Source organism: Pelodiscus sinensis, chromosome 16 (genome assembly GCF_049634645.1).
Source record: "Pelodiscus sinensis isolate JC-2024 chromosome 16, ASM4963464v1, whole genome shotgun sequence".
Taxonomy (NCBI): domain Eukaryota; kingdom Metazoa; phylum Chordata; order Testudines; family Trionychidae; genus Pelodiscus; species Pelodiscus sinensis.
This window is the reverse complement of record NC_134726.1, coordinates 5,075,013-5,102,142: the sequence shown is the minus strand read 5'-3', so window position 1 is coordinate 5,102,142 and position 27,130 is coordinate 5,075,013. Positions and strand designations below refer to the sequence as shown.

Here is a 27,130-nt window from a genome sequence, read left to right as displayed (position 1 = left end):
TCAGGGCAGTCTGGACGCGCCGCGGTCGACAAGGAAGCCTGGTGAAACTAGGTTTACCTGCGCCGGTCGACAAAGGCTTCCTTGTCGATCGCGACGCATCCAGACTGCCCTGATCTGCTGACAAACAGCTGATCATCAGCTGGTCGGCAGAGTGCGGCAGCCATTTGAATTTAAATGAAGCCACAATTATTTAAATGGCGGCTTCATTTCCCTCTGCCGATCAGCCTAATCTACATGGCTCCATCGATGGAGCCATGTAGTTTAGACACACCGTGGGAGTGCTTTGCTGATGCACTGGACTGGCCTTCCTAAGCCACTAAAGCACTCCAAGTGTAGACTTGGCCTGAAACATCCCACCAATTTACACAGGAACTGACGGGGCAGAGCTTACTCAAATCAGCATTCATCCAGGGACTGGTCAATCACCTTGTGCCATTTTTCTGAGTATTACAGAAAATTGGGTTAAATTCCAAGTGTTATGGTATGCCAAATTCCATAATAAACAAAGCTTTGGCTTATAAAACACTTAATTACTCTTCTTTACTTCAATTCAACATTCATCAGGAGCCTGTACATAACTGTGTTGGACAAAAATCTCTCCTGATAATGTCTGCAGATGACAGGGGTAAAAGAATGTGCTATGTAATGTATTAGTTTGTATATTACAGGAATAACCAACAAAACACAGAGTACTTACATTGTCCAGTGTATACCCCTGGCACCTTGGGCATAAGCTCAGAAAGATGATCTGACACAGTCACTTGCTCTTGAACCTAAAAAGTAAACCAAGAAGCTCAGTGGATATTGGTATGTTGTTTACAATGTATTGTTGATATAGTGCTATTGATGTGCAAAGAATCATAGAATCATAGAATACTAGGACTGGAAGGGACCTCGAGAGGTCATCGAGTCCAGTCCCCTGCCCTCGTGACAGGACCAAATACTGTCTAGACCATCCCTGATAGACATTTATCTAACCTACTCTTAAATATCTCCAGAGATGAGGATTCCACAACCCCCCTGGGCAATTTATTTCAGTGTTTTACTACCCTGACAGTTAGGAACTTTTTCCTAATGTCCAACCTAAACCTCCCTTGTTGCAGTTTAAGCCCATTGCTTCTTGTTCTATCCTCAGAGGCCAACATGAACAAGTTTTCTCCCTCCTCCTTATGACACCCTTTTAGATATCTGAAAACTGCTGTCATGTCCCCCCTCAATCTTCTCTTTTCTAAACTAAACAAACCCAATTCCTTCAGCCTTCCTTCATAGGTCATGTTCTCTAGACCTTTAATCATTCTCGTTGCTCTTCTCTGGATCCTCTCCAATTTTTCCACATCTTTCTTGAAATGCAGTGCTCAGAACTGTACACAATACTCCAATTGAGACCTAACCAGCGCAGAGTAGAATGGAAGAATGACTTCTCGTGTCTTGCTCACAACACATCTGTTAATACATCCCAGAATCATGTTTGCTTTCTTTGCAACAGCATCACACTGCTGACTCATATTTAAATATATTAGGGGTCCTCTATAACCCCTAGATCCCTTTCTGCCGTACTCCTTCCCAGACCCCACCGTCGCTTCCCATTCTGTATGTGTGAAACTGATTGTTCCTTCCTAAGTGGAGCATTTTGCAACAAAGGGCCATGAAAACAAGAAAGAAGAAAAAACCCTGGACGTAAGAGTGCTCACAATCTTAATTTGACAGATAAAATAATGAGACATGGAAACAGGCAGGGCCAAGAGGAAGGAAATTTTTAAGAAGAGAAAAAAAAAAGTCTTCAAGAGGAAAGGGATAAACTATTATTTACAAAGAAATATGATCACTTATGGTTAGGGCCCTACCAAATCCACAGGCCATTTGGATTAATTTCATAGTCATAGGATTTTAAAAATTGTACTTCTCATGATTTCAGCTATTTAAATCTGAAATTTCACGGTGTTGTAATCTGTAGGGTTCATGACTCAAAAAGGAGTTTGGGTCGGGGGTATCACAAGGTTATTGTAGGAGGGGTTTCCGTACTACTACCCTTACTTCTGTGCTGTTGCTGGTGGAGGTGCTGCATTTGGAGCTGAGCAGCTGGAGAGTCGTGGTTCCTTGCCTGGAGCCCAGCTCTGAAGGCAGAACTGCCACCAGCAGCAGTGCAGAAGTAAGGACGACATGGTATGGTATTGCCACCCTTACTTCTGTTCTGCTGCCTGCAAAACTGGACACTCAGGGTATGTCTAGACTACATGCCTCTGCCGACAGAGGCATGTAAATGAGACATACCGACATAGTCAATGAAGCGGGAATTTAAATATCCCCCGCTTCATTATAATAAAAATGGCCGCCGCGTTGTGCCGGCTCAGCTGTTTGTGGGCCCAAAGCGGCAGTCGACCGATCCCCATCTTGACTGCCGCTTTGAGCCGACAAACAGCTGAGCCGGCACAATGCAGCAGCCATTTTTATTCTAATGAATCAGGGAATATTTAAATCCCATTCAGTATGTCTAATTTACATGCCTCTGTCAGCATGTAGTCTAGACATACCCTCAGTGAGCAGCCAGCACTGTCCAGCCACTCAGTTCTGAAGGTTGGGTTTGACAGAAGCAGGGCAGCCCTGTCCCCAGGAAGCCCTGGCCAGGCAGGACAGAAGCAGGGCCACAGAGGCAGGGGAGCTCTGTCCTCGGAGAGCCCCAGCAGGCTGGCAACAGCAGGCAGGGCCCAAGCCCAAGCCCAAGCCCTGTAGTGCAGGGTTGGAGCGAAGCCAGCTGGAGGGAGGGGCAGTGTCCTGGGAGGTTGGTGGCAGATGACCTCCCCTGATCTGGCAAATTCCCTCATTTGAGACAAGTCAGGACCCTAGGGTTCCGGACCAGGGAGGTCCAACCTGTACAGGGTAAAGCATGTAAGAGACTAGATTTTATAGTGGGAGACCAGATTTCATGGTCCTTGATGCATTGTTCATGGCTGTGAATTTGGTAGGGCCCTACTTTAAACTTTGAAATAAATTGCCTAGGGGGGTTATGGAATCTCCATCACTGGAGATATTTAAAAGCAGGTTAGACAGACACCTGTCAGGGATGATCTAGATGGTGCTTGGTCCTGCCATGAGGGCAGGGGTCTGGACTTGATGACCTCTTAAGGTCCCTTCCCGTTCTAGTGTTCTATGGTGCACTTATTTCACTTTATTAATATGTCACTATTGTACTGATATATTAAAAAATAGGGCTTTATCAAATTCATGGTCCATTTTGGTGAATTTCATGGCCATAGCATTTTAAAATAGTAAATTTCATGCTTACAGTGATTTAAATCTGACATTTCACGGTGTGGTAATTGTAAGGGTCCTGACCCAGAAAGGAGTCATAGGGAGGAGTCCACAAGGTTGCTCTAGGGGATAGTGATGACAGTGCTATCCTCAGGGCCATCCCTTTGGGGCTATTGGGACACCCTGCTCAGCCCCCAGACCCTACCTCTTCCCACCCCTGCTCCTCCCCAACTCCTACCCTTTCCCCAAGCCCCACTCCTATCGTGCCCTGCCTTGCCCCCTGCCATCCCATTGTACCCCTGCCCTCAAGACCTGGGGCATTACTGGGGGGGGCTGGTGTTGGCAGCAGGGGCCATCCCTCCGCCCCACAACTCATCGTGGTGGCAGGAAGCAGAGAAACTCGGTCCCAGAATGCTCTGTTCCTCCAGCCCCCACTGCAGTGAAATGGAGGGGGGGGCTGAGTTGCTTCACTTCCTGCAGCTCCCATGGGTGCTGGTAAGCAGGGAGTGGGCCTGACCCCTGCTGCAAATACGGAGCTTGCCCCCAGCAATCCCCCAGGCCACCCTGGGCTCCCCAAAGTGGGGGCCTGAGGCGACTGTCCTGAACTCTTCTATGGATGGGACTCTGCTGCTCAAGGCAGCAGCGCAGCCTTTAGAGCTGGGTGGCCAGAAAATGGTGGCTGCTGGCCAGGAGACCAGCTTGAAAGGCAGAGCTGCAGCCAGAAGCAGCACTAAGGTTGGTACAGGGGCAACACATGGCGGGTGCACGCTGGACCACATGCACCCCCCTAGGCAGGAGGGGCCAGCCAGCAGTCAGCAGGAGAACTGGTGTCAACAGCAGGAGTCTGTGCTGTGCTGTGCCTCTCATCCTGCACTCACAGGGGCAAAGGGGAGTGTTGGGAAGAGGCGGAGTGGGGAGGGATGAAGCAAAGGCTGGCTGGGGGCGGAGCAAGGGGTGGCGAGAGGTGGGGCTGGTGCCCTCCCTTCTTCCCCTGTCACCAGTCACCATTATATGCATGGTATGTGGTATTGTCCCTTACCTCAGCACTGTTACCCGCCTCAGCAGCTGTCACACTCCGGTCTCCCAGCTCTGAAGGCAGCAGCGTAACTTCTGTGCTGCTACTGGTGAGTTGCTGCCTTCAGTGCTGGACAGCGGGTCAATCACTACCACTGTCCAGCCACCCATCTCTGAAGGCAGCACAGAAGTAAAGGTGGCAGGACCACAGTCCCCCCCTAAAAATAACCTTGTGATCCTCCTGCAACTTCCTTTTGAGTCAAGACGCACAATTTGAGAAACTCCGTTCTCCACCACACAACTGGTATAGGATAGGGTATAAGCACACAGGACACCAGATTTTGGGGAAGAGGAGAGACCAGATTTCCTGGTCCACAATGCATTTTACATGGCAGTGAATTTGGCAGGGCCCTAATTATAAATGAATAAAAGAGTCTCATTGTGGTGAATTACCAGAGGGTGGGTCCATTAATCAAAATACACAAATGTTTCCACAGCAGCCGTGTGGACTTGCAGTTTCCACACGGTAAGAGAACGTATCCCTGTATTCACACACTACAGACTTCTGCGATAATGTTGGTACAAGGTATGTTGTGTGAGGTACCATTTAAAAACTCATGATTGGCTGATGAATAACATTAAATGCATGTAGCAACGCTATACTGTATGTAAAATGTTATATTTGTCCCCGATGACCCTGAGCAACGTGAGGAGAACAGCTCTGGAAGGGGCAGGGTCTCGGGCAGAAGGAATGGAGCTGGGGCTAAACTCCCCCAGCCAGTCTTTCAGGGTTGCCGGCTGTGTGCTGCCAGGGCTCTGGTGGTGATTTTAAGACCCTGGGGATCCTTTGTCATGGTAGTGGTGGCAGTAGCGATCAGGAGCCCCAGGCCCTCTTAAATCACCGGGCCCGGGGATAGCTGCCCCTGGGTCTCCTCCCCCTCGGCTGCCCTGAAGAGGTCAATCTATTTAGTTTAACAAAGTGAAGGTTAAGGGGTGACTTGAATACAATGTCTATGTATCTGCTTGGGAACACATAATGGGCTCTTTAGTCTTGCACACCAAAAGGTGTAATATATTCCAATGGCTGGGTGATTAAGCTAGTCAAATTAACACTAGAATTAAGGCATAAAATGTTAAGTGAGAGTAATTAGCCATTGAAACAACTCATCAAAGGTCATGGTTGAGTCTCTATAACTGAGTTTTTAAATCAAGATGTTTTTCTAAAAGATCTGCTCTAGGCATTAGAACTGTAGGGCAGTTCTCTGGCCCGTGTTCTGCAGGAGGTTAGAAGAGATGATGACAATGAACCTGTCTGGCCCTGGAATCCATGAATCTCTTATACTGGAGTGAGGAGTAGTGCTTATAACATTTGGGAATGACACTAAATCTGCAGGGGTTGCAAAGACTTTGGAGCACAGGAGTAAAATTAAAAATGAACTTGAGAAATTGAGAATTGGTCTGAAATGGACAAGATGAAATTCAGTAAAGACAAGTGGAAACTAAAGACGCTAAGGACTAGTCGACTATCCGATAAGCATTTGCTTATTGGACAATCTGTCGACTAGCCAATTCCCCCCACCTTGCTGCCTCTATGAGATAAAGGCAGCAAAGGGGGCAGGGGTTACTTCAAAGCGGCAGTGCCGCACAGCTGAGCTGAGGATCAGCTGTGTGGCAGCTGCCCCTTTGAAACACAACCTCCACGTTTCAAAGGGGCAGCTGTGGCGCCCAGGGCCAGCATTTCCCCTGAACACGAAGGATGTTAAATTGCAGTTAATTGACTAGTCGAGTAGTCGATGGAATTTCCATTGACTAGTCAATAGGCACTTCTGTATTCCTCCTTTGAATGCGCTGGGGCTCTTGTACATTTCAAAGGAGGAATGCAGAACTCCATGTACAGCCTGGGGCCAGCAGGAAGTCCCACTGACTCCGGTCTGCACGTGGGTGCCTGCTTTGAAATGTACAAGAGTCCCCAGTGAGGGCTCTTGTGCATTTCAAAGCCATGGAGCCCAGGGTCAGTGGGGGACTCCGAGTCCTCCACTGACCCTGGGCTCCATGCTGCGCAGAGCCCTGGGTCAGCTGAGGACTCCCCAGCTGACCCTGGGTTCCACGTGGCATTTCAGCGGAATCCGGCATCAGCTGGGGACTCCCCAGCTGATCCTGGGCTCTGCGCGGCATTTCTCTGCACAGCATGGAGCCTAGGGTCAGCAGAGTCCCTCAGGGTATATGTACACTAGCCACCCTAGTTCAAACAAGGGTGGCTAATGTAGTCATTCGAACTTGCAAATGAAGCCAGGGATTGAAATATCCCGGGCTTTACTTGCATGTTCCCGGGCGCCGCCATTTTTAAATGCCCGGTAGTTCGAACCCCCTGCCCGCGGCTACACGCGGCACAGGCTAGGTCCGTGGTCACCAACCAGTAGATCGCGATCTACAAGTAGATCTCGGAGGCTCAAAGTGTAGCTCTTGAGCCCTCTCTGAACTGCACATTTGCGTAGTACATTTACATTAGATTTCCTCATTTGAGGAGCTGCTACTCACCGAGCAACAGCACAGGTGAGTAGCTGCGAGGAATGGTGGGAATTTTTTTTAAAGTAGCAGTACAAGGATTGGGGATAGCAAGTGATGGAGAGGAGGAGAATAGAGAGGGCGGGGCTTCAAGGAAGGGGCGGGGCGGTAGATCTTGGCTTGGTCTGTTATTTAAAAAGTGATCTTGGGTGTAAAAAGGTTGGAGACCACTGGGCTAGGTAGTTTGAATTAAAGCTTCTAATTCAAACTACCGTTACTCCTCATTGCAGGAGGAATAACGGTAGTTCGAATTAGGAGCTTTAATTCGAACTACCTAGCCTGTGCTGCGTGTAGCCGCGGGCAGGGGGTTCGAACTACCGGGCATTTAAAAATGGCGGCGTCTGGGAACATGTACATAAAGCCCGGGATATTTTAATCCCGGGCTTTATTTGCAAGTTTGAATGACTACATTAGCCACCCTAGTTCGAACTACGGTGGCAGTGTAGACATACCCCTATGAACCCTGGGCTCCATGGCTTTGAAATGCATAAGAGCCCCCGCTGGGGACTCTTGTACATTTCAAAGCAGGCACCCGTGTACAGCCCAGAGACAACGGGACTTCTTACTGGCCCTGGGCTGTACATGGAGTACCGCATTTCTCCTATGAGAAGAACCCACTGGGGCTCTTGTACATTTCAAAGGAGAAATGCGGAAGTGCCTATTGACTAGTCAATGGAAATTCCATCAACTACTCGAGTAGTCAATTAACCGCAATTTAACATACTTAGTGCAAACCACCACACTTAGGAAGGATAAATCAAAGGCACAAGGCAAAACAGGGAATTAATTGGCTAGGCAGTAGCACTGCTGACAAGGATCAGGGGATGGATTGCAAACTGAGTATTAGCGAACAACGTTATGCAGCAGTGAAAAGGGCTGATATTCTGGGCTGTATGTACAAGAGTGTTGTATGTAAGACATGGGACTGTTCCACTGTCCTTGGCACTGGTGAAGCCTCAGCTGGAGTACTGTGTTCAGTTCTGGGTACCACATTTTAGGAAAGATAAACTGCAGAAAGTCCAGAGACTAGCCACAAAATTATAAAAGGTTCAGAACACCTGACCTATGTGGAAAGGCTAAAAAGTGGGCATGTTTGGTCTTGAGAAACAAAGGCAGAGGGTGGACCTGAGAAGAGTTTTCAGATATGTTTTAAAGGCTGATGCAAAGTAGACAGTGAATTGCTTGCCACATCCACTGAATCTAGGGCAAGAAGTAATGGGCTTAATCAGAAGAGGAGAGATTTAGATTAGATCTAGGAAAACCTAAGCATAAGGATAATAAAACGTGGAATAGGCTTCTGAGGGAGTTTGTGGAATCCCGCCTCCCCCCCACACATACACTGAAAGTTTTTAAGCACAAGTTGGATACACATCTGTCAATGATGGCCTACTTTGTTTTGTCCTGCCTCAGTGCAGGTGGCTGGGGCTTGACAACTTCGTGAGGTCCCTTCCAGTCCTACATTTCTATGATTCTTTAATCATTCTTAAAGCTCTTTGCTGAACTCTTTGAAAGTCGACGAGGAGTCCTGTGGCACCTTATAGACTAACTGAAGTGTAGGAGCATAAGCTTTCGTGGGCAAAGACATGCATCTGATGAAGTGGGTCTTTGCCCACGAAAGCTTATGCTCCTACACTTCAGTTAGTCTATAAGGTGCCACAGGACTCCTCGTCGCTTTTGCAGATTCAGACTAACACGGCTACCCCTCTGATCTTTGAAAGTCGTTAACATTCTTCTTGGATTGTGGACACCAGAACTGGATTCAGTATTCCACCAGCAGTCATACCAGTGCCAAATTCAGAGAGAATACAGCTTCGCTTGTTCTACTTGATATTTTCCTGTTTATACTTTCAAGGATCACATTAGCTCTTTTGGCTCCAGTATTGCATGTTCATGTTCAGCTACTTACTTACCATGTTTCCCAAGTCTTTTTCAGACTTACGGCTTCCTGCATTATATAAGTATAGTTTGCACTCTTTGTTTCTAGATGTTTGATCTTACATTTGCCTGTATTAACAAGTACATTGTTTCCTTATGCCTAGGTTACCAAGCAATCCAGATCATTCTGTATCATTGATCTGTCTTCTTCACTACTTACCACCTGTCCAAACTTTGTGTCATCTACAAATTTTATCAGAGCTGATTTTATTTTTCTTCTAAATAATTGATAAAAATATTAAATATCATAGGGGCAAGAAGCAATGTCCATAGGACCCACTAGAAACATATGTACTAGATGATGATTCTCCATTTACAACTGCATTCAGGTTATGTCTACACTAGGAAATTATTCTGAAATAACTAAATTTGAAATAATAACTCCCAAAGTAACTATTTCAAAATAAGCGTATTCCCAGAGGAAAGCAGGAGTATAGATTTCAAAATAACAGGCCCTTTATTTTGAAATATGGGCTTAGTGGTGTGGACACTCTGCTTATTATTTCAAAATAAGGGGGGTTATTTCAAAATAACTCCCTATTGTAGAACAGGGCTCAGAGACCTACCTGCTAGCCACTTTTAGTCTATTTAATACGTGCTTAGTTGATTTTATTTCTTTCTAGTTTTTCAAGCAAAATGTGTGGTACCAAAACCAATGCTGTACATAAATATTTTACATCTACATTATTACCTGTATCAACCATACTTATAATCTCATCAAAAATATGAAATTAGACAAAATCTGTTTTCTATTAACACATAAGGATTGGAATTAACTATATATCCTCCTTTCATTCTTCATTAATCATATCCTATATCAGCCATTCCATTGTTTTGTTTAAGATCAGTATCAGGCTGACAAGCCCACAATTACCCGGGTCACCCAGCTATCCTTTTTAATACTGATACAATATTAATTTTCTTCCAGTGCTTTGGAATTTCCCAGTATTCCATGGCTTTCTGAAGTTTAAGGGGATGAAAGTCACAAAAAAGTCTTTTATATCAAGTCAAATGAGTAAGTAGTCCATGACAGATTATATTGTTCTGCAGAGTTCCCTGGCTCACAAGGTTAGTTGCTTAGCTGCTATAATTTGGATTTGCAGTGAACATTTCACAAAGAACGTCTCTGTAAGTTTTAGTTCAGGGTTGACTTTTATAGCTGACTTAAGCTCAGTGCCACAAGTGGGATGTGAATGGTCAGGCCTATTGATCAGAACCGGAATTGAAAGTCAGGTCTGGATCCCAGATAATCAGAGTCTGAGAGAAGCCAACAGGCAATATGAATCAGATGTCAGCAGGGTCAGGTGGAGATTAGAGCAGGCAGTAGAAGCAGGCAATGCATGGGATGCTGTCCTAAGCAGGGGAAATCCAATTGTACAGATGAATTCTTGTTCCTCTTTGTTTAAATAAAAGCAGTGGACCGAAAGTCTAGGACTTGAGTCATCTCTCACAGGTGAACTTTTGAGTTCTGGTCACTTTTAATAGGTCATTGGGTAGCAGGTTGGAACTTACTGATCCCTAAGCACCAAGAGACCTGCATCCCCAGACATCCAGAAAAGTACAAGCTGTGGATTAAAAATGCAGCTAAATCTCAAAGCAGTACACACATGGCTTGGGTCTAAACCAAAGAAACACCGCCTTATCTCTATCCAAGTAATTAAAGTGGAAGGCTGTGTATAATATCACTACAGCCTTCATTAAATAGTCATGAATAAATCAGTAAAGACCAAAATTGGAATACAACATTAGTTTTGAAAACAAAATTCTCCCAGTAATGAGATTGGTGATAAAATCCTCAAAACAGACTGACAGTAATATCAGTCCCAGCTTGAATCCCTGATATCAATTATTGACACTGGAACTATTCAATGGAAAGAGAAGATAATTTCTTTTGAAATTCTCATTAATGTATGTCCTACCTGCTTATCATCTGGTCTTAAGCCTGCTTGTGTGAAAGGTCTCTCATTTCCCTCCCCATCAGCAGTCCTTGGTCTCTTTAGCTCTTCCTCATATCTTAGTGAGGACACGTTTTCAATTTCCCCATCGTATGTCTCATCATAGCAGAATATGGCCTCTAGAATATCATCCTCAGTAGTGAACAATATAGTATCCCCAAAATGCTCTGGAGCTGAAAGGACAAGACATTAGGAATTGAAAACACGAAGTGAAAGCACTGCAAACCAAGGAACTATCTTTTAATATGTGTCGAGTAATATGCTCAACTAATATATGTTTGTAAATTGTAACATAGACAAGGGACAATTTATTTCTCATCTATGCTACCATTTACAGTCATATCAGTTAACATATTAAAAACACATTTTTTTTAACTGTAGTGTAAGTGAGCTCAGAGAATCCAGCTGATTTTTAAGCACATCTAAAATATAAATAGGTAAAAAGGCTCTCACACATAAAATTAAGGAAAATACAAATAAAGCCCAAGACTGTAAGCTCTCTGGGGCAGAGACAACCTTCTGTATTTTTTTGCCTGTTCCCTGTCTTGGCTGGCAATTGTAGGAGTTATAAATAAATAAATATAAATATAAATTACAGCTGATACATCAACCTTTCAGTTGGGAAGTTTGATTCCCAGCTCATGCAAATGTACCCATGCAAACTCTACTTGAGCTAGCATGCTAAAAACAGCAGTGTAGCCAGGTATTGCTTTCACAAAGAAAATGAGAGATTGTACTATACCTCCAGACAATGTTCCTGAAGCTTTTGCAATCTCTCCTTTAAAGATGTATTGCTCATCTAATAGCATGGTAATATCCTTCACACCTCGGAAGGAGTGTATTCGGGATTTATTATAATTCCAAATCCTAATCATAGCTATTTGACAGGGATTCACAAAGTCAATATAGATAAGGTGAGGCTTCCCCGGAGTAAAAGGAGCTAGCCAGAGGTGCATATCATCCTGTGTCCGATTTACCCCATCAGTTAGATTGGTTATTACTCTTGGATCTTTGCCATAGGCTGGTAAAATATTTATATCGGGTGGTTCAGCTCTTATCTTTGAAATCTGAACAGGCTCTCCTTTGGAACTAAAAACTTCAATTCCGTTAAGACCAACATAGTGTCTGTCTCCCCATGTGGATTTAATGTCTATGATTAAACGCTGTCCATAAGGCAAGACAGGTATTTTAAAATCATTTCCATCATCTGTTTCCATTGAATTTTCTTTGTGTCTTTTGGGTAGCACTTTTATTCCTTCCTTCCTCATAAGCTGATGTTCTCCAGGTCGGCTGATTTTCTGCTGATGGAGAAACTCATCAAAGATGTCCCCTTGAAAATCCATGTTGGAGATTCGCCCCCGGTGAGAATGATTGAACTTCAGAAGGGAGTTCCAGGACTCCTGCAGAGTGTGTTCTTGTTCACTGTGCCACCTGGTCCTGAAGGTTTTTAGGCCTTTGAGAGAAAGGGCTTCATCTGAAAATAAAATCCAAGAGAAGTCTTTACATATGTAGACATGATGGAGAAATTAATTCCCATAATGTAGACTATCAAGTTTAGACCACTGTGTTGGCTATGCTGGGTCTTCTTGCTGTAGCATTCTGTTCTAACACTGCTATACATTGCTCCTCTCCTCACACATAAGGTAAAATCTCTGACTCCCTTTCCTAGCTGCGTGTTAAACAAAATTATTATGTCAATAAATGTTAATATTGAGACAAAAGCCAACCAAAGGCTGCCTGAGCATCATCAGATGAGCACTGGTATGGGATTACAAATCAATTACAGGATCATCATGCAAATTTTAGGTGAAAGAGTTTGGTCCAAAGACCTGTGAAATCATGGGAGGCTTTCAGTGGGATTTGGAGTATAGTACACAACACATGGTAGTGATACAGATGTGCAGCTATACTGGAGCAGCTTTGTATTTAGATACAGGTGCATGAAAGGAAGTTGTTCTTTGAAGTATTCATAAAGAAAGACTGAAATGCTAATTGTTAACTCTCACCTTTCTATCCACAGTGCTCTAGCATTTCACTCATCAATATTGAAGATTAATTGTAAAGAAGGAGCTGACTTCTAAGCATAAGGATAACCAAAGCTTTTGATCATAACTGAAAGGGCAGAATGGGTGGCTATCTGAAAAAAATTTGAACACAGACGTTGGAGCCTGGAGAAAGTCTGAGACTAGGAAAAGCGATGAGGAGTCCTGTGGCACCTTATTGCCCACGAAAGCATATGCTCCAATACAACTGTTAGTCTATAAGGTGCCACAGGACTCCTCGTTGCTTTTGCAGATCCAGACTAACACGGCTACCCCTCGGATATCTGAGACTAGGGTGAATGTGTCCTCAGTTACAGACTCTGGGAAGAGGTGGGTTTTTTCCTGCATGTGAATGAAAATTGAAGCCTACTGACAGTACAGTGGTAGAGTAAGAACAATTTGATTAAAGGAACATAATTCTCAGGTCAGGGACGGAGGAGGTTGTGCATTCTGGTGAAGCAAGTACTTGGACCAGAAGTCAGAAGACCTGAGTTCTATTTCCAGGACTGCCACTGTCATTACTTCTCTGCTTCCTCTCCCCACTTGTTGTCTGTCTTGATTATTTAGAATGCATGCTCTTCGGGAAAGGTGTTGTAATTCCCTATATATTTCTGCAGTGACTAGTACAATGGGATCCTAATATTGGGTGAGGCTCTAGGAACTACTGTCATACAACTAAATAATAAATAATATTAAAGGAAAAGAAGAAAGCATTTTAAAGAGTTTCCTATTGTTCCCATCCTTTCTGTGCCTCATTTCTATGTATAAACAAAGGAGCTCTGGTCAGTGATTTGCTTTCTTACATCGATGTAAAGCACCAGACGTAACTATAGCACTATGCAATTCATAATAAATAAATCTGCAAGCCAAAAGCCCCATTAAGACTGTAAATATTATGAATAATTTCAGAGAAAAAAATAAGAGAGTTTGTCATTTAATAAAAACAAAAGGAACTTGAAATTCTTGAAATTCAAAAACAAATCTGATGCATCTAATGAAGTGAGTCTTTACCCATGAAAGCTTATGCCCAAATAAATCTGTTAGGCATTAAGGTGCCACAGGACTCATCATTATTTTGTAGGTACAGATTAACACAGCTACCCCTCTGGTAGTTGAAATTCAAAGTTAAGGTTCCCCATGAAAAGCTCCACCAAATAATGGATGGCAAGGTTACTTACTATTCACTTTGCTTGTAAAAACACTAGCAGGCTAGATTTAGCTTTTAGTTTTTCCTACTCAAAATGTTCAAAAAAATCATGAATTAAGTCTCCTAGATCAGATTTTTTAAAATAATAAATATCAGGTTCTATTCATGTGCCTTAAGGTTTTGGGGCCAATAATGGTCATTTCTGTAAGATTTTCTCTACTATCATGAGATACCCATATAATCCCCATGGCACTAGGGGCTGGGGCTTTAAGAAAAAACAACAAATCTAATGACAAAATCACCAGTGTTGGCAGCACTGCTGTGCACACGCTTCTCCATGACCCCAAAAATTGGATGCAAGGTTATATAAGGAGCTATAATACTGACTCCCTCCCAGCTCCTTTCCACTTAATCAGAATCCATAACTGAAATTGTGGAAAAAGTGGGGATAAAGGTTGGAGAGTGTGCAGCTATTAGGGATTTTAAAAGGGTTAAAAATTAAAAGGATTAAAATTTCATCAGTTACATAGATAAACGGCCCCCAGCAGGCAGCTTCCCCCTGCCCAGCATACTGCAGACCCATCGGAGTTTAACCATTAATAGGAAGTATCAGCTTATCAGTTAACCTCTTACATCCCTAGCAGCTATACTGACAATCTAGTCAAAGAGGGTATGTCTACACTTGCACCCTCTTTCGAGAGAGGGATGCAAATGAAGACATTCGAAACTGCAAATGAAGCCAGGATTTAAATATCCCATGCTTCATTTGCATATTCATGTTATAGCACTATTTCGAAATAACAGACGCTGTTAAGATGCGGTTATTTTGAGAGAAAACCCTTCTCTCGAAATAACCCTTATTCTTCATACAATGAGGTCTACCAGTTATTTTGAGAGAAGTGTTTTCTCTCGAAATAACTGCATCTTAACAGCATCTGTTATTTTGAAATAGAGCTATTTCAAAATAGCACCATAATGCGAATATGCAAATGAAGTGCAGGATATTTAAATCCCGGCTTCATTTGCAATTTCGAATGTCTTCATTTGCATCCCTCTCTCGAAAGAGGGTGCAAGATTAGACATTCCCAGAGAGACAGTTATGTTCTTTCTCCTTTAATGACCACCAGTGTAATAACCCTTCTGACATGGATAGCTGGCAGCAACAAGGTCCAGGTTCAATAGTCAGGGATTCCTTTCAACAATACAGAACGGAACTCGCTCACGCCCCCACCTAGTAGCCTGGGAAAACTTACCACCACCCCTGCTGTCTTTAAGAGGCAATACTTCCTCATTTGATGAGTCTGTGTATAACCAAGGAGAACTTTTATTAAAAGGGAAAGGGAACCAAGCATTAGTTTGGGAAAATACCACAACCACACTCAACAGTGTGTAACCACAGGCAACACACACCCATCAGTGCTTGAGGCAGTGACCTTTGCCTCAGCTTTCCACCTTGTGGTGACAAAGTCAGTTGACTGAATGTCCCTTGAACACATCACTCCCCTGTACCTCTGCTGCAATCTCTCACGATTGGCTGTCTTTGATTAGCAAAGACCCAGAGTTCACAGGTGTATTCACAAGGTTCACCTCCCATACGGGGAGGGTATGGGGAGCATGGAGCAATGCACCTCTGCAACCGGCTGCTAGCCACTACTGCCTCAGCTGTAGCAGATTTTAGATTACCTAAAATCCAAAGGGTTGATGTGTGAAAAGACAACTGAAGAAAAAGTATGTAATTTGTAATATAAGGAGGATCTAAATGAACATGGGTCAAAATTAGAGGCACCAGACCAGAAACTGAAGAATGGGTCTGAAGAACCATCAATTCCATTTTGACTGCTATTATTTGTCAGGTGATGGGGTGCCCAGTCCCCATGCAAGGGCTGGAAGGGTTAAAGTGACTCCTGAAGAAGGCCGCTAATTAGAAGTGGGCTCAGCTGGGCAGGAACAGGCGGGGCTTGTATAAAGCCCAGGAGGTGAGAACAGCAAGAGGCTGCAAGGAAGTAGCCTACAGTCACTGCGTAAGAAGAGGGAACTTGGGCTGGTAAACCCAGAAAGAGGGGGAAGCTAGATAGGTAGGAAGCAGCCCAGGAAAACAGCAGCAAGAGGTAGGAACATACAGACCGTGGCTTTTGCTATAGGGTTGTTGGGCTGGAACCCAGCGTAGAGGGCAGACGTGAGTTCTCCTACCAACCACAGGTAAGTGGCACAGTTGCTGGAGATGCCAGACAGACAGCTGGTCTGGATGAACTATGACTACTCCAGAAGGGGAGGACCTTAGTGACCTGGCCAGAGGGCCAAGCCATGAACAGGAAGCTGCAGCTCTGGAAGTGAGAGGGGCAGGAAGGTGAAACAGACAACAGGTCAGAGACACCACCAGAGGAGGGAAGTGCCCAGCAAGAACTAATCGTCAGAGCCGCCAGCAAAAGGCATCACCTATGGTGAGCGGATCCCGTGAAAACACACTATACATAACAGTATTTATATAGTTTCAGACAGAATTATAGATAAAAATTGATTAAGCCTAAACTGGGTGGATTTATGACTCAATTTCCCAATATTTACCCCAACATCAATAATAGATTACTTTTTTGTTAAATCTTATAGCATAAAATACCCAAGAGATGGAATGTGGCCAAGTCAGTGTTACTTAAAGAACCTCAATGTTCGCATTTCCTGCCTTTTTGATGCTTAATTCCCAATGATGCTGCATTAACATTAGTTTTCCCATTTAATTTACACATACATCAAAACAAAGATTTTAGGCTATGGTAAAATACCATATAATCCAATGATACAAGCTTTACATGACCATATTGTGAATCAGTCCAATCTTCTGTTCTCAGTGTAGGAACGTCATGTATTTTGTATGGTCATAGACCCTCAGCTAAAATATATATCCTGCCTCCTCTCATCACAAGTAGGTTTCAATTTCTTAAAATAATACAAAATCTGATTAAAGGATTTATATAGGATAAAATACATCCCAGAATTAAATGAATGGAATTTAGGCATATAAAACAAATAAAGGTTTAGGTTTACTGAATATAGAGCTGTTTTATATAGCTCACGGATTAGACTGAATTGAATTCTCTCCTGAAAACATATGGCAGCCACCTTTACCAGCTCACAAGAACTATACTTTTGTCCAGACAAGCAAATGTGATCAAAGAAATGGGAGACAGTGAAAGCTGTATGTACCTCACCCTTTTCTATGGATGACGTATGAAGCTGCAGTGGCATCTTTTGACTCCTGAATTGTCTAGAATTTGACTGTTTCCTCATGCATTTGCACCTGCCAGGGCATTTCTTTGCATCCCAGTTTACTTCTTAAATGTGATGGGAAATGGTCAGATTCTGAAGGTAGTCTTGTAAATATCTGTTGTTTGGCTTCTTGGCTGATTCCATGGATCATTACAATGCAAGAGAACAGTAGGGACAGGTGGGACAACGAACTGCTGGGCATGTTCTAAGGTCAGAGTCAGAGAGCTTGCCTCATTAGAGTTGTCTGCTAAGGGCAGTCCTTGGACAGCATACAAAACCTGAGGATGCTGAAATAAGTTTGAACCTCTCTAATCCGGCACCCTCAGGACTTGACTAGTGCTGAACCAGAGAGTTTGCCAAACCATGGGAGGCCAATATTGCCTAGCAGCGTTACCAACACTTCCATTGATTACTAGCCTCTTAGAAGACATTTAGGGGTAAATTAGAGCCAAACAGCAGCACAGAACAGTGAGTGTCAGGACTGGTGGCTGTAACAAACTTTATGGGACTGGGGGAAACTTGGCCACACCCATGATAAGTGGACACCCTGCTAATTAAACTCATGCTGGACGACAGATGTTGCAGGAGCAGAGAGTGCTGGACTAGAGAGGTTCAACTTGTACCTTACTTCAGGAGAGTTCTCCCTTTAAAGGAGCCCAAGACCGCTCCTATGAAGGGGATACTTTGAGATGGAATGAAGTCTGGCACTTCTCCAAGTTTATCTGCAGCCTTATTGATCATAACAGATTGCAAGCTGACTCCAATGAATACTGATGGCTCACAGTCTGACTGGACAAGACCCAAATTAACTATCCATCCAGATAAGAAGAGACATTACTGATCATTTGAAATATTAGGCCTGATCTCCACACAGACTTTGTATTAATATGGCCATATTGGTTAGCGGCGGTGATTTTTATTTTCTTACAAAAAGTTATACCTGTAGACTCCTCAGTATGGATATAATTATAACACACACAGAATGTAAGTTGTTCAGGGCAGGGCTCTGTATCTTACACTATGGCTGGTACAGTGATGTCCCTGCCTAGCGCAAGGACAATCAAAACTGAACACTGCATTAGTGTAACTAAAACCTGTCACATATAATCCTGGTAATGACGATATGTAAGCCATACTAAGTTAAGGATGCTGTCTACAGCTCTTACCTGTATATGTCAGACTTTCATCTCCATGACTTGTACAGAAACCCTCCTTTCTAATACCTCTGCCACTTCTCCTTCCACTAGCAGGACATTCAGGGGTGCTGCAATACTTATTAGGAAGCTGGTCTAAAATGTCCAAATCAATAGTACTGCCTTTACTGGTTACCATTTGTGTCTTCTCATCTCCATTTGCATTCCTACTGTTGGATCTCCCCAGTTCCCTTCTGTGACATCTGAGAGTCTCATTAATTAGTCCTGGATAGTCCCCATCAGACTGCTCTTGAACTCTCAAATCTAAGGGGTGCTCTGTATCCAGCCAAGAAGGCTTCTGTTTATGGCATTTCTCTGTCACTTCGGAAGGGGACTGTAACCAAGATGGAGTTAGGCCTGTAGATTCAGATAATTTTCTTCCTGTTAGTTTTTCCATTTGCTCACTCATAGTAAGTTCATCATCAGACTGAACGTACTCCATAACTGCTGATTCTGAAGCATCACTCTTGGGAGCCTGCGCAGAGACTGGAGCAGATAGCAACTTCAGATCTTCTTCTAATCTAGTCAGTTTCTCTTTCCCAAAACTGATGGAATTCTTCATTTCCTCGGGGAGATTTTGTTCTAAGGAAGATTTACAATGTAAGGAAGCCTGGTCTGGCTGTGGGTATTTTAAATACAGGTCCTCCTTATCGCCTGTGCTATTAGCTCCATGTAATTTGTGTCTTTCGTGTATAGGATGTGCAGCAATATTGTCTTTAAGGTCAATTGTAGTGCTGAAATCAGCGGTTAGATCTCCACAGCCTTTTTCTAACTGGCCATCAAATACAAGATTCTCATCAATATATAGTTTCACGTTCTTTGCACCTATGTCAAGGGCCTACAGGAAAAGAAACAGAAGCATAAACATTTCATTGTGGTGCCCTAACATCAGATATAACAGAACTGAAATACTGACTCCAGAGTGAACACAGAACATGTTATTATATCATACCAATCTATATAAAGATGCAATTTAAAAAAAAATGTAGGTTCCAAATAGGATGATCACTGTGTGGGGTTAGAGGAAAATAATTTAACCCTGCAGATCATGGGTCACCAATATACCCACTCCTCAGATGATAGAACAACTCATGAGCTGCTGCTCAGTAAAACTTGTAAATGGGAAGTTTTGGCCAGTAGATATGCATAGTGGTAGACCCACTAGCCCAGTTCCTACTTCAACCCCCCTGCATCACTGCAGGCAGAGTGGTATTCTATCATGTTCAAGTGAAACCACACATCCACTAAAGTCAGCATTCTCCAGGCTTGTGAGAAGGGGAGAGAGATTTGGCTTTAGAGATTACAGGATTTTTTTATGAGGCTGTGTTAGATAAAGACACTGGGAAAAAATAGGACGATCCTAAATTCCCTGTAAAGAAGAAGTCAGTAAACTGAGGTTCCAGAATAGCTGCTGCTATTTGTTTCAAATACAGTCAGACATTTATTTTTCATTTTATCACTGGTACCCCAGAAAGCTGTCTGGCAGCGTGTAGGGATCCAGAATGAGAGTTATAAAATGAAACAAGTTTACTGCAGAAGACTAATTTTATTGTTGTAAGCATGGCATGCACCTTTTAATTGTATTTCTGCTGGAAATGAATTCCAAGGCATAGTCTGCTACCAAGAAAACTGCCATCATCATCATCCCCAAACTTCATCACTGGCTTATGACACAAAATATATATTAGGTTGAGAGGCTGAGGCATCCTTTATGGTAGGTTGGGTCTGCACCTTAATTCCATCCAACAGCAACTAGTTCAGGGAAGACCTATGTCTTGTTATACAGGAGGTGAGACTAGATTATCACAAAGGTTCCTTTGGGTTTTATAATCTATGAAGGTATGTCTACACAGCAACAGTATTTCGAAATAACTAGCGTTATTTTGAAATAAATTAGTCCGTGTCTACACAGCAGGCAGTCATTTCGAAATAATGTTGAAATACTGTCAAGGTGAAGGACTTCTTACTCTGATCCCTGTAACCCTCATTGTATGAAGAGTAAGGGAAGTCAGAAGAAGAGTGCTCTATTTCAAAATGAGTGCTGTGTAGACACCCCCAATTTCGAAATAATCTATTTCGAATTCAGAAGCTACTTTAATTAAAATGTAAGGTGTGGATGTGGGTGTCTCTGCTGTCCATACTCAAAGAAAAATACGATTAACTTAAATGTATACAAAATAAACAAGGAGTCCTGTGGCACCTTATTTGGGAATAAGCTTTGGTAGGCTGGAACCAACTTTGTCAGATGCATGAAGAGGAAACTTCGGTCTAGCAGGGATATATATATATACCCTCAATGATGGGTGAGTCATGATACTATGCAGAGAACCAGTTTTAATGAGGTCAATTCAGTCAGGATGGATGTGGCCCACTCCCAACCGTTGATGAGAAAATGTGAACACTAAAAGAGGGAAGATTACTTTTTGTAGTGAGCTACCCACTCCCAATCTCTATTCAGACCCAGCTTGATAGTGCCAAGTCTGCATCTGAATCCCAGCTCCACAGTTTCATACTGGTCTGTTTCTGAAGTTTTTTTCCTGAAGTAGGGCAACTTTCAAGTCTGTTACTGACTGTTCAGGGACAGTAAGGTGCTCTCACACTGTTTTTTGAATGTTATTGATGTCTGATTTGTGTGCACTTATTCTTTTGCTTATAGACAGTCTGGTTTGGCCAGCGTACATAGCAGAGGGGTACGACCACCTCATCAGGGGCTTGTTTATTTGCACATTTGCTAATGTGATATACAAAGGTGAAAGGAAAGCGGTGTCCCTCCAGTCAGAGACTGGCAGTCTGGGGGCAGGGCTCTAGGTGCTGCAGCACTTTGGGCTGCTCAGCCACAGTGCATCCAGGCTCCAGCCACAGTGCTTGGGCTGCCTGTTAGTGCAGTCTCTACTACCCCAGCCAACCCTGGGGATCTGGCAGCTGGAAAGCACTGCCCCAGCCAGCCCTGGTATTTGAGTGGGTGGTCCCTGCCACTCTAGCCAGCCCAGGGAATCTGGCAACTGGGCAAGTGCAATCCCTGCCGCCCTGGGGTTCTGGTGGCTAGGCAGTGCTAACCCTGCCCTGAGCCCGCTGCACACTTCAATCCCCGATCGTCAGCCCCCTTACAACCCAACCCCCTGCCCTGACTCCTGCACTCCCACCACATCCTCAGTCCCTGCCCTGTGCTCCCCACAACCCTCTTCCTGACTCCTGTACCCCACATAACCCAATACCTACCCTGAACGTTCATACCCTCCAGACCCTGCCCTGAATTCTCCTCTCTCACACCCACATCCCCGCCCTGAGCCCCCTCCGCCCCTCTTACTACATCCCACACTTAAATTTCTTACAGATACTGCCCTATCACAACCCCCCACCAACCTCCCTGTAAGAAAGGCCCTTCCTGCCATGTACGCTGGCCAAACTGGACTTTTTCTACAAAAAAAAAAAAAAAGACACAAACCAAACATCAAAAATAGTAACATTTAAAAACCAATAGGAAAGCATTTCAGTCTCCCTGGACACTCAGTAACAGACTTGAAAGTTACCATACTTCATAAAAAAAAACCCTAAACAGACTTCAGCATGAAACTGCAGAGCTGGTATTCATAGGCTAACTTCAGAAGGGGTCTGAATGGAGACTGGGAGTGGCTAGCTCCCTCTGAATTAATGCTTTAAACCACTAAATGTAGCAAGCCCATTAATGTTATGTATCCCTTTGTTAAAGTAATAAATCAACTTCCTTAAAGTGGGCTTAGTCTTGCTATACCTGTTTTTATAATTAATCCAGTAAATGTAGATCAAGATCCAAACCCCAGTGAAATCCATGAATAGACTCCTATTCACATGATAGGCTTTAGATTAGGCTCTTAATCAGTCAGTTGCAAATCTGATGTGTGTTTTCTCTTAAATTAATAAACTTGACAATGTTGACAATTATCTTTTTGCTGTTGTGGTACTTAAGTCTGTAAACCTGGCAGATATCATCTTGGATCAGCTTTGTATTAAAATCAATACATACAGTAGATGCCTTTTGAAGTGACCTTAAATTTTAATCAATAATGATACTAAGACAGTAGATTTTCTTTGAGACATCTCTTAAATTAATACACATTTTCACTTCAGTCAGTTAAATTTTCTGTAGTAATTATATGGCAGGTTCTAATAGTTTCCTTCCCACCCCTTCATTTGACCTTTCGTTTCCAGTTCCAGATTCCAGATCTCTAAATAATTTGAACAATTCCAGTTTCTGTTTTAGTACTTGTTTAGACTGAGTTGAGCTTTTCATGGTATTGCAAAAACATCTGTGTTTCCTTAGGGCGTATTTAAACATTTCTTCCCATTTACAGCTTTTTTGAGGGGTAGTTGGAAGGGGAAGCAAGTGATGAAACTTATGATCCTAAAAAATAGTAGTTTTGGAGAGGATTTATTTGCAGTGGAGGGAGAGATCAGAGAGCTGTTATAACTTCAATTGTGAAGGTCTCTATTATTTATTTCTTTAAAAATACTTAAATTAAAAAGAATGCTACCGAAATGATGCTAAGGTTTCCATATCACAGATGACACCAGACCATGCAGAATTGCTGCGTATTACTTCCCCACATGAAAAAGAGTGGGCCAGACCCTCAACTGACATACGGCAGCACTGTCACACAGTAATCAATGAGACTACACTAGTTTGTAATAGCTGAGAACCTGGCCATAGAGGGGGGAGGGGGGTTCCAAATATTTCATGTATCAACACAATTAAATCAGTATATAGTTACATTTGCAACATGGCTGACACATGGTGACAACACATCAGTATTATTTACTCTGCAAATACCAGTCCTTTTCAAAGGGTTCAGAAAGGTCTATGGTATGCCCTCTGCTTACACTGTAACATCCTGTAACCCACATTTAATACACACAGCAACAAGGATTCCAGAAAATAATTTAAGCTGGTGTGATATAGTATTTGTTAAGACTGTTTCCTCTATGGCAGTTTCTATACATTTGTATTGCCATATGCTTATATAAGAACACAGATGAGAGCAAGTCAGAAAGGATAAAGCTTATCTCAGTTATAATCCAGAACAGAAAATCCTCTTTGACTTCAGTACCTGGGAATTTTCTGAACTGAACAGCATAGTGTACTAACCAGAATAATTTCCACGCTGAATTTCAGACATACGAATCAGTGACCATCTGCCGTGTGATGTCTCTTGCAATGCTACAATATTTTAAAAGTTTTAACAGGCATACACACCGAATTTCAAGTGACAAAAATACAGAAACCTTAGTTGGTGAGTCAGTCTCTCTTATAAATCATCAATTAAATAATAATGTAATCAGACAAATAGCCTTCTTTGTTCTGATAATATAACCCAGAGACCTACATATTGAGATGCACTTACCTTTCAGAGAATCAGTTTCCAATTACCAGTAAAGCCAAAACAAACACTCTATGCAAGGCTTTTGTTACCCTTTCTGAAATACTAGCGAAGTATTTGTTACAGCTCTGAAAGAATATCGACTTTTTTGGTGAAAACACTGTGACTTGCATTTCTACCACTTAGAATTAAGACAACAACAAAATCCCCCCAGTAGATGAGACATCCCTCCAGCTCCCCCTTCCTATTAGAGAAGACAAGATCTATATTTATTTCACACTGTTGGAAGGAAGGTCAAACTGAGTCTCCCTAGATCTAAGGTGAGTGTACACAGCAAGTAGTTGAGAAGAAGATGCTTACACTAAGAGTCCTTGTGTTGTAATTCCAAATCTTGATCTTAGATATACCAAAGTCACGTGACCGGCTGGGATTGCGGATAACAAAGTAAAGCTGCACTGGCGCATAGAAAGGGCACATCCACAGGAAGCGTTCCTTGGTGCTCTAAAATATGGACAAGCAGAGATTGTTATTAATAGGCTTTTCTTCTCCTGAAGCAAAATAGTTGTGATTAACTCACAGCTCACCAGAAAAAGGGAGCAGAGAGCCCAAGTCACAGGAACAACAAATGGACAGATAAGACTGCTAAAGAGAAAACAAGGAGAAAACCTTTAACCCTAGGCTCCAAACTGCACATTCTACTCCCCTGCTTGCAGAAAAGCACAGCGCAGACAGGCATTTGGATATAGGTCTGCTGTGCTTCTGAGAAGTCTGCATGCTCACCAGTGCTTAGACTGTCTGCAATGCTTTGTATATGCAGGGTCAAAACCAGTCCACAGTTTATTTTAATCAAATTAATCAGCTTTGCAAGATGAGGGTGGCCGGGAAGGGGGAAGGGAGCAGAGAGAAGAGTATGATTTGTGCCCACAGGACACTGAGAAAAAAGATTAATAAAGTTTCTGAAGGTACCTTTCGGGTTTACCCTTTGGAAATAAGGGATTCTACATTATTTTCTACACTGCTCTTGCTTTATCAGTGTCCTTTGCACACAATTTTAGACCAAAAGTTACAGATATACAGAGTTGTGTACTTGGTGTTTTTGAAGCCTCACAGAGAACTACATTATGGATTTGAGTAGACATCTGAGACGGGACAAACAGGATTAAAAACACAAGAATGTAGTACTCCCTGTAGCTTGAAATGATCTATCTTTGCATGTGCAGCAACTTAGTTTACATTAGAGGTCAGAGCTAAGTTTTGCCAAACTGATAATCCCCAGCTCAGTCACTGAGTCACTGAGTGCTCTTACACTGCCAACAGCTGGGGAAGGAGTACGAAGCAAGCAGTTTCACAAGCCAAGAGGAAAAGAATGTGACATGTTCTGGCAAGCAGAAAATATGGTATTTTGGACAGATAAGTGTGCATAGTATGAGGGCCTGTTGAAATTTTTTTTTCAAACAGAAAACTGAGTTTTTGACAAGAGTTTTTTGCTGAAAAGTATGCCTTCTGTGGAAATTGTTAATTTTTTGGTTGAAAATTGAATGCCCAACCTCAAAAATATTTCAGACAAACTCCCAAACATTTCAATTTATAAATGCTGCTGTGGTCTAATATGGGCCTGTATAAAAGCCTGCTGCCGATGGCAATTTCGCCCTATGACAAAAGAGTTAATGGGCCCCCATGCATGCACCCATTACATATGTTCAAAATCAGTGAATAAGTAGTGAAATTCAGGTTTAAGAGGGGAGCTTACATTCAGGCTTCTATTGACCAGGCAGCAGAGATCCCCTGGAGAGTCAGCATTTCGGATATCGACATCATGAGGCGATACAAACATCCTAACATCATGTAAATCAAAGAATTCCACCTCCGTCAAACCCACGTTGGCTGCATTCCCCCAATTGGAGAGGATTTCCATAGTCACATAAATGACATCCTGTACTTCTGCCTTTGTTTGCAGTTGGCCCTAAAAGAGAGATTGCTTCTACACATAGATTATATACACAAAATATAACAAAAGAATGTTATGGTTGCCAAGTCAAGCACTCAGAACTTAGGAAATGTCAGAATTAAGGTTGACTTGATAATGTTCATCTTGGCCTCACGAGCATTATAGTAGTCCTGCCCAAAAATCACAGAGAAAGCTTATTAGGGAGTAAGGGCTAGAACTCAGCACTCTTAGGACCAGGTCCAGTCCAGAGTTTTTAAACCCAAGAGAATCTCTGTGCTTTCTGCTTCATTCACTTTTCATTCTGTGCTGTGAGTCAGGTCAGGCTATTCTGGAGAACAAATAGAATGTGAACTGTAGGTAACAATTGCCTCTGACAGCACATGCACAGGGGAGTCAGACTGAAGTTACACAAACAGCAATATTTTGGCACCTTCTAATTTGAATACTTGGCTTTGCAACCATGTCATGATCCATAATGATAATGTAATGTGTTGCTGGTATGTAATTCTTAGATTAGTTAAAAACAATACAAAAGAATTTTTTTTTAACCTTATAGCAATTGTGGTTCTTTGGATATGTCTACACTTGCTCCCTAGTTCGAACTAGGGATACAAATGTAGCCGACCGAAATTGCTAATGAAGCGGGGATTTAAATATCCCACGCTTCATTAGCATAATCTCACCCACATGCTATTCCACTCGCCAGCTGATTCGAACCAGGAAGTACGCTCCGGGACACGTTAGTTCAACTCAAACTCCTTGGTTCAAATTAACGTTACTCCTCATTTTTTGTAATGTTAGTACAAACCAAGGGGTTTGATTTGAACTAACATGTCCCGAAGCGCACTTCCTGGTTCAAATCAGCTGGCGAGCGGAATAGTGCGTGGGCAAGATTATGCTAACAAAGTGCAGGATATTTAAATCCCCGCTTGTGTTCACATTTTTTACAAGACTGTGATAAATTTTGTACAAAGCATGCTTTGTGAGGTATCAGTTGAAAATTCAATTTGCTGAACATTATCATCTTTGTAAATATATATGTTATAATTCTAAACAAAGTTATAAAATTCTACTATATAAGACATGTTCCAAGTCTAAGGAAACAGCTTCAAATTAGTTCAAACAGGCTAGTCAGCACCTCAGCCTGGTGTCAACATAATCTCATGCACTATCACCTGGTGAAATGGCCGCAATTGAACAGCTGGAGATTCCGCTGAAAGCAGACTTTCTGCTTCCTGAACCTCATCTGAAGATGATTTTCAAAGGGGAAAATAACCAGAAGTGAGAACAGAAGAAAAAAATCATTTGTTCCTTCATACCTATTCACTATATCAACTCTTGAAGGACAAAGGAAGCATGATTGAACTTGGGAAGATCCTGGCTGGAAGATTCAGCTAATAGGACTGCTAGAATATGTATAAAGAGAGACCTTCACTTTGAATTCACTTAGCTTGTTCAGTTAGG

General features: G+C 42.7%; 1 protein-coding gene across 11 annotated transcripts in view; it reads right to left on the bottom strand.

Annotated features, from left to right (window-relative positions):
* The window catches only part of KATNIP (katanin interacting protein), a 128,147-nt gene that overhangs the window by 46,094 nt on the left and 54,923 nt on the right, over positions 1 to 27,130 (bottom strand). For all 11 annotated transcript variants that reach the window (XR_012896094.1, XM_075899173.1, XM_075899176.1 and 8 more), the window contains 6 exons: positions 25,469 to 25,681; positions 24,079 to 24,219; positions 18,338 to 19,202; positions 11,461 to 12,192; positions 10,683 to 10,891; positions 698 to 773 (listed from right to left, as the gene is read on the bottom strand). Coding sequence is in view for 10 of the 11 variants with exons in the window: in XM_075899173.1 (XP_075755288.1) it covers positions 698 to 773; positions 10,683 to 10,891; positions 11,461 to 12,192; positions 18,338 to 19,202; positions 24,079 to 24,219; positions 25,469 to 25,681 (2,236 nt within the window). In the remaining variant the exon portion in view is untranslated. The remainder of the gene's footprint in view (positions 1 to 697; positions 774 to 10,682; positions 10,892 to 11,460; positions 12,193 to 18,337; positions 19,203 to 24,078; positions 24,220 to 25,468; positions 25,682 to 27,130) is intronic.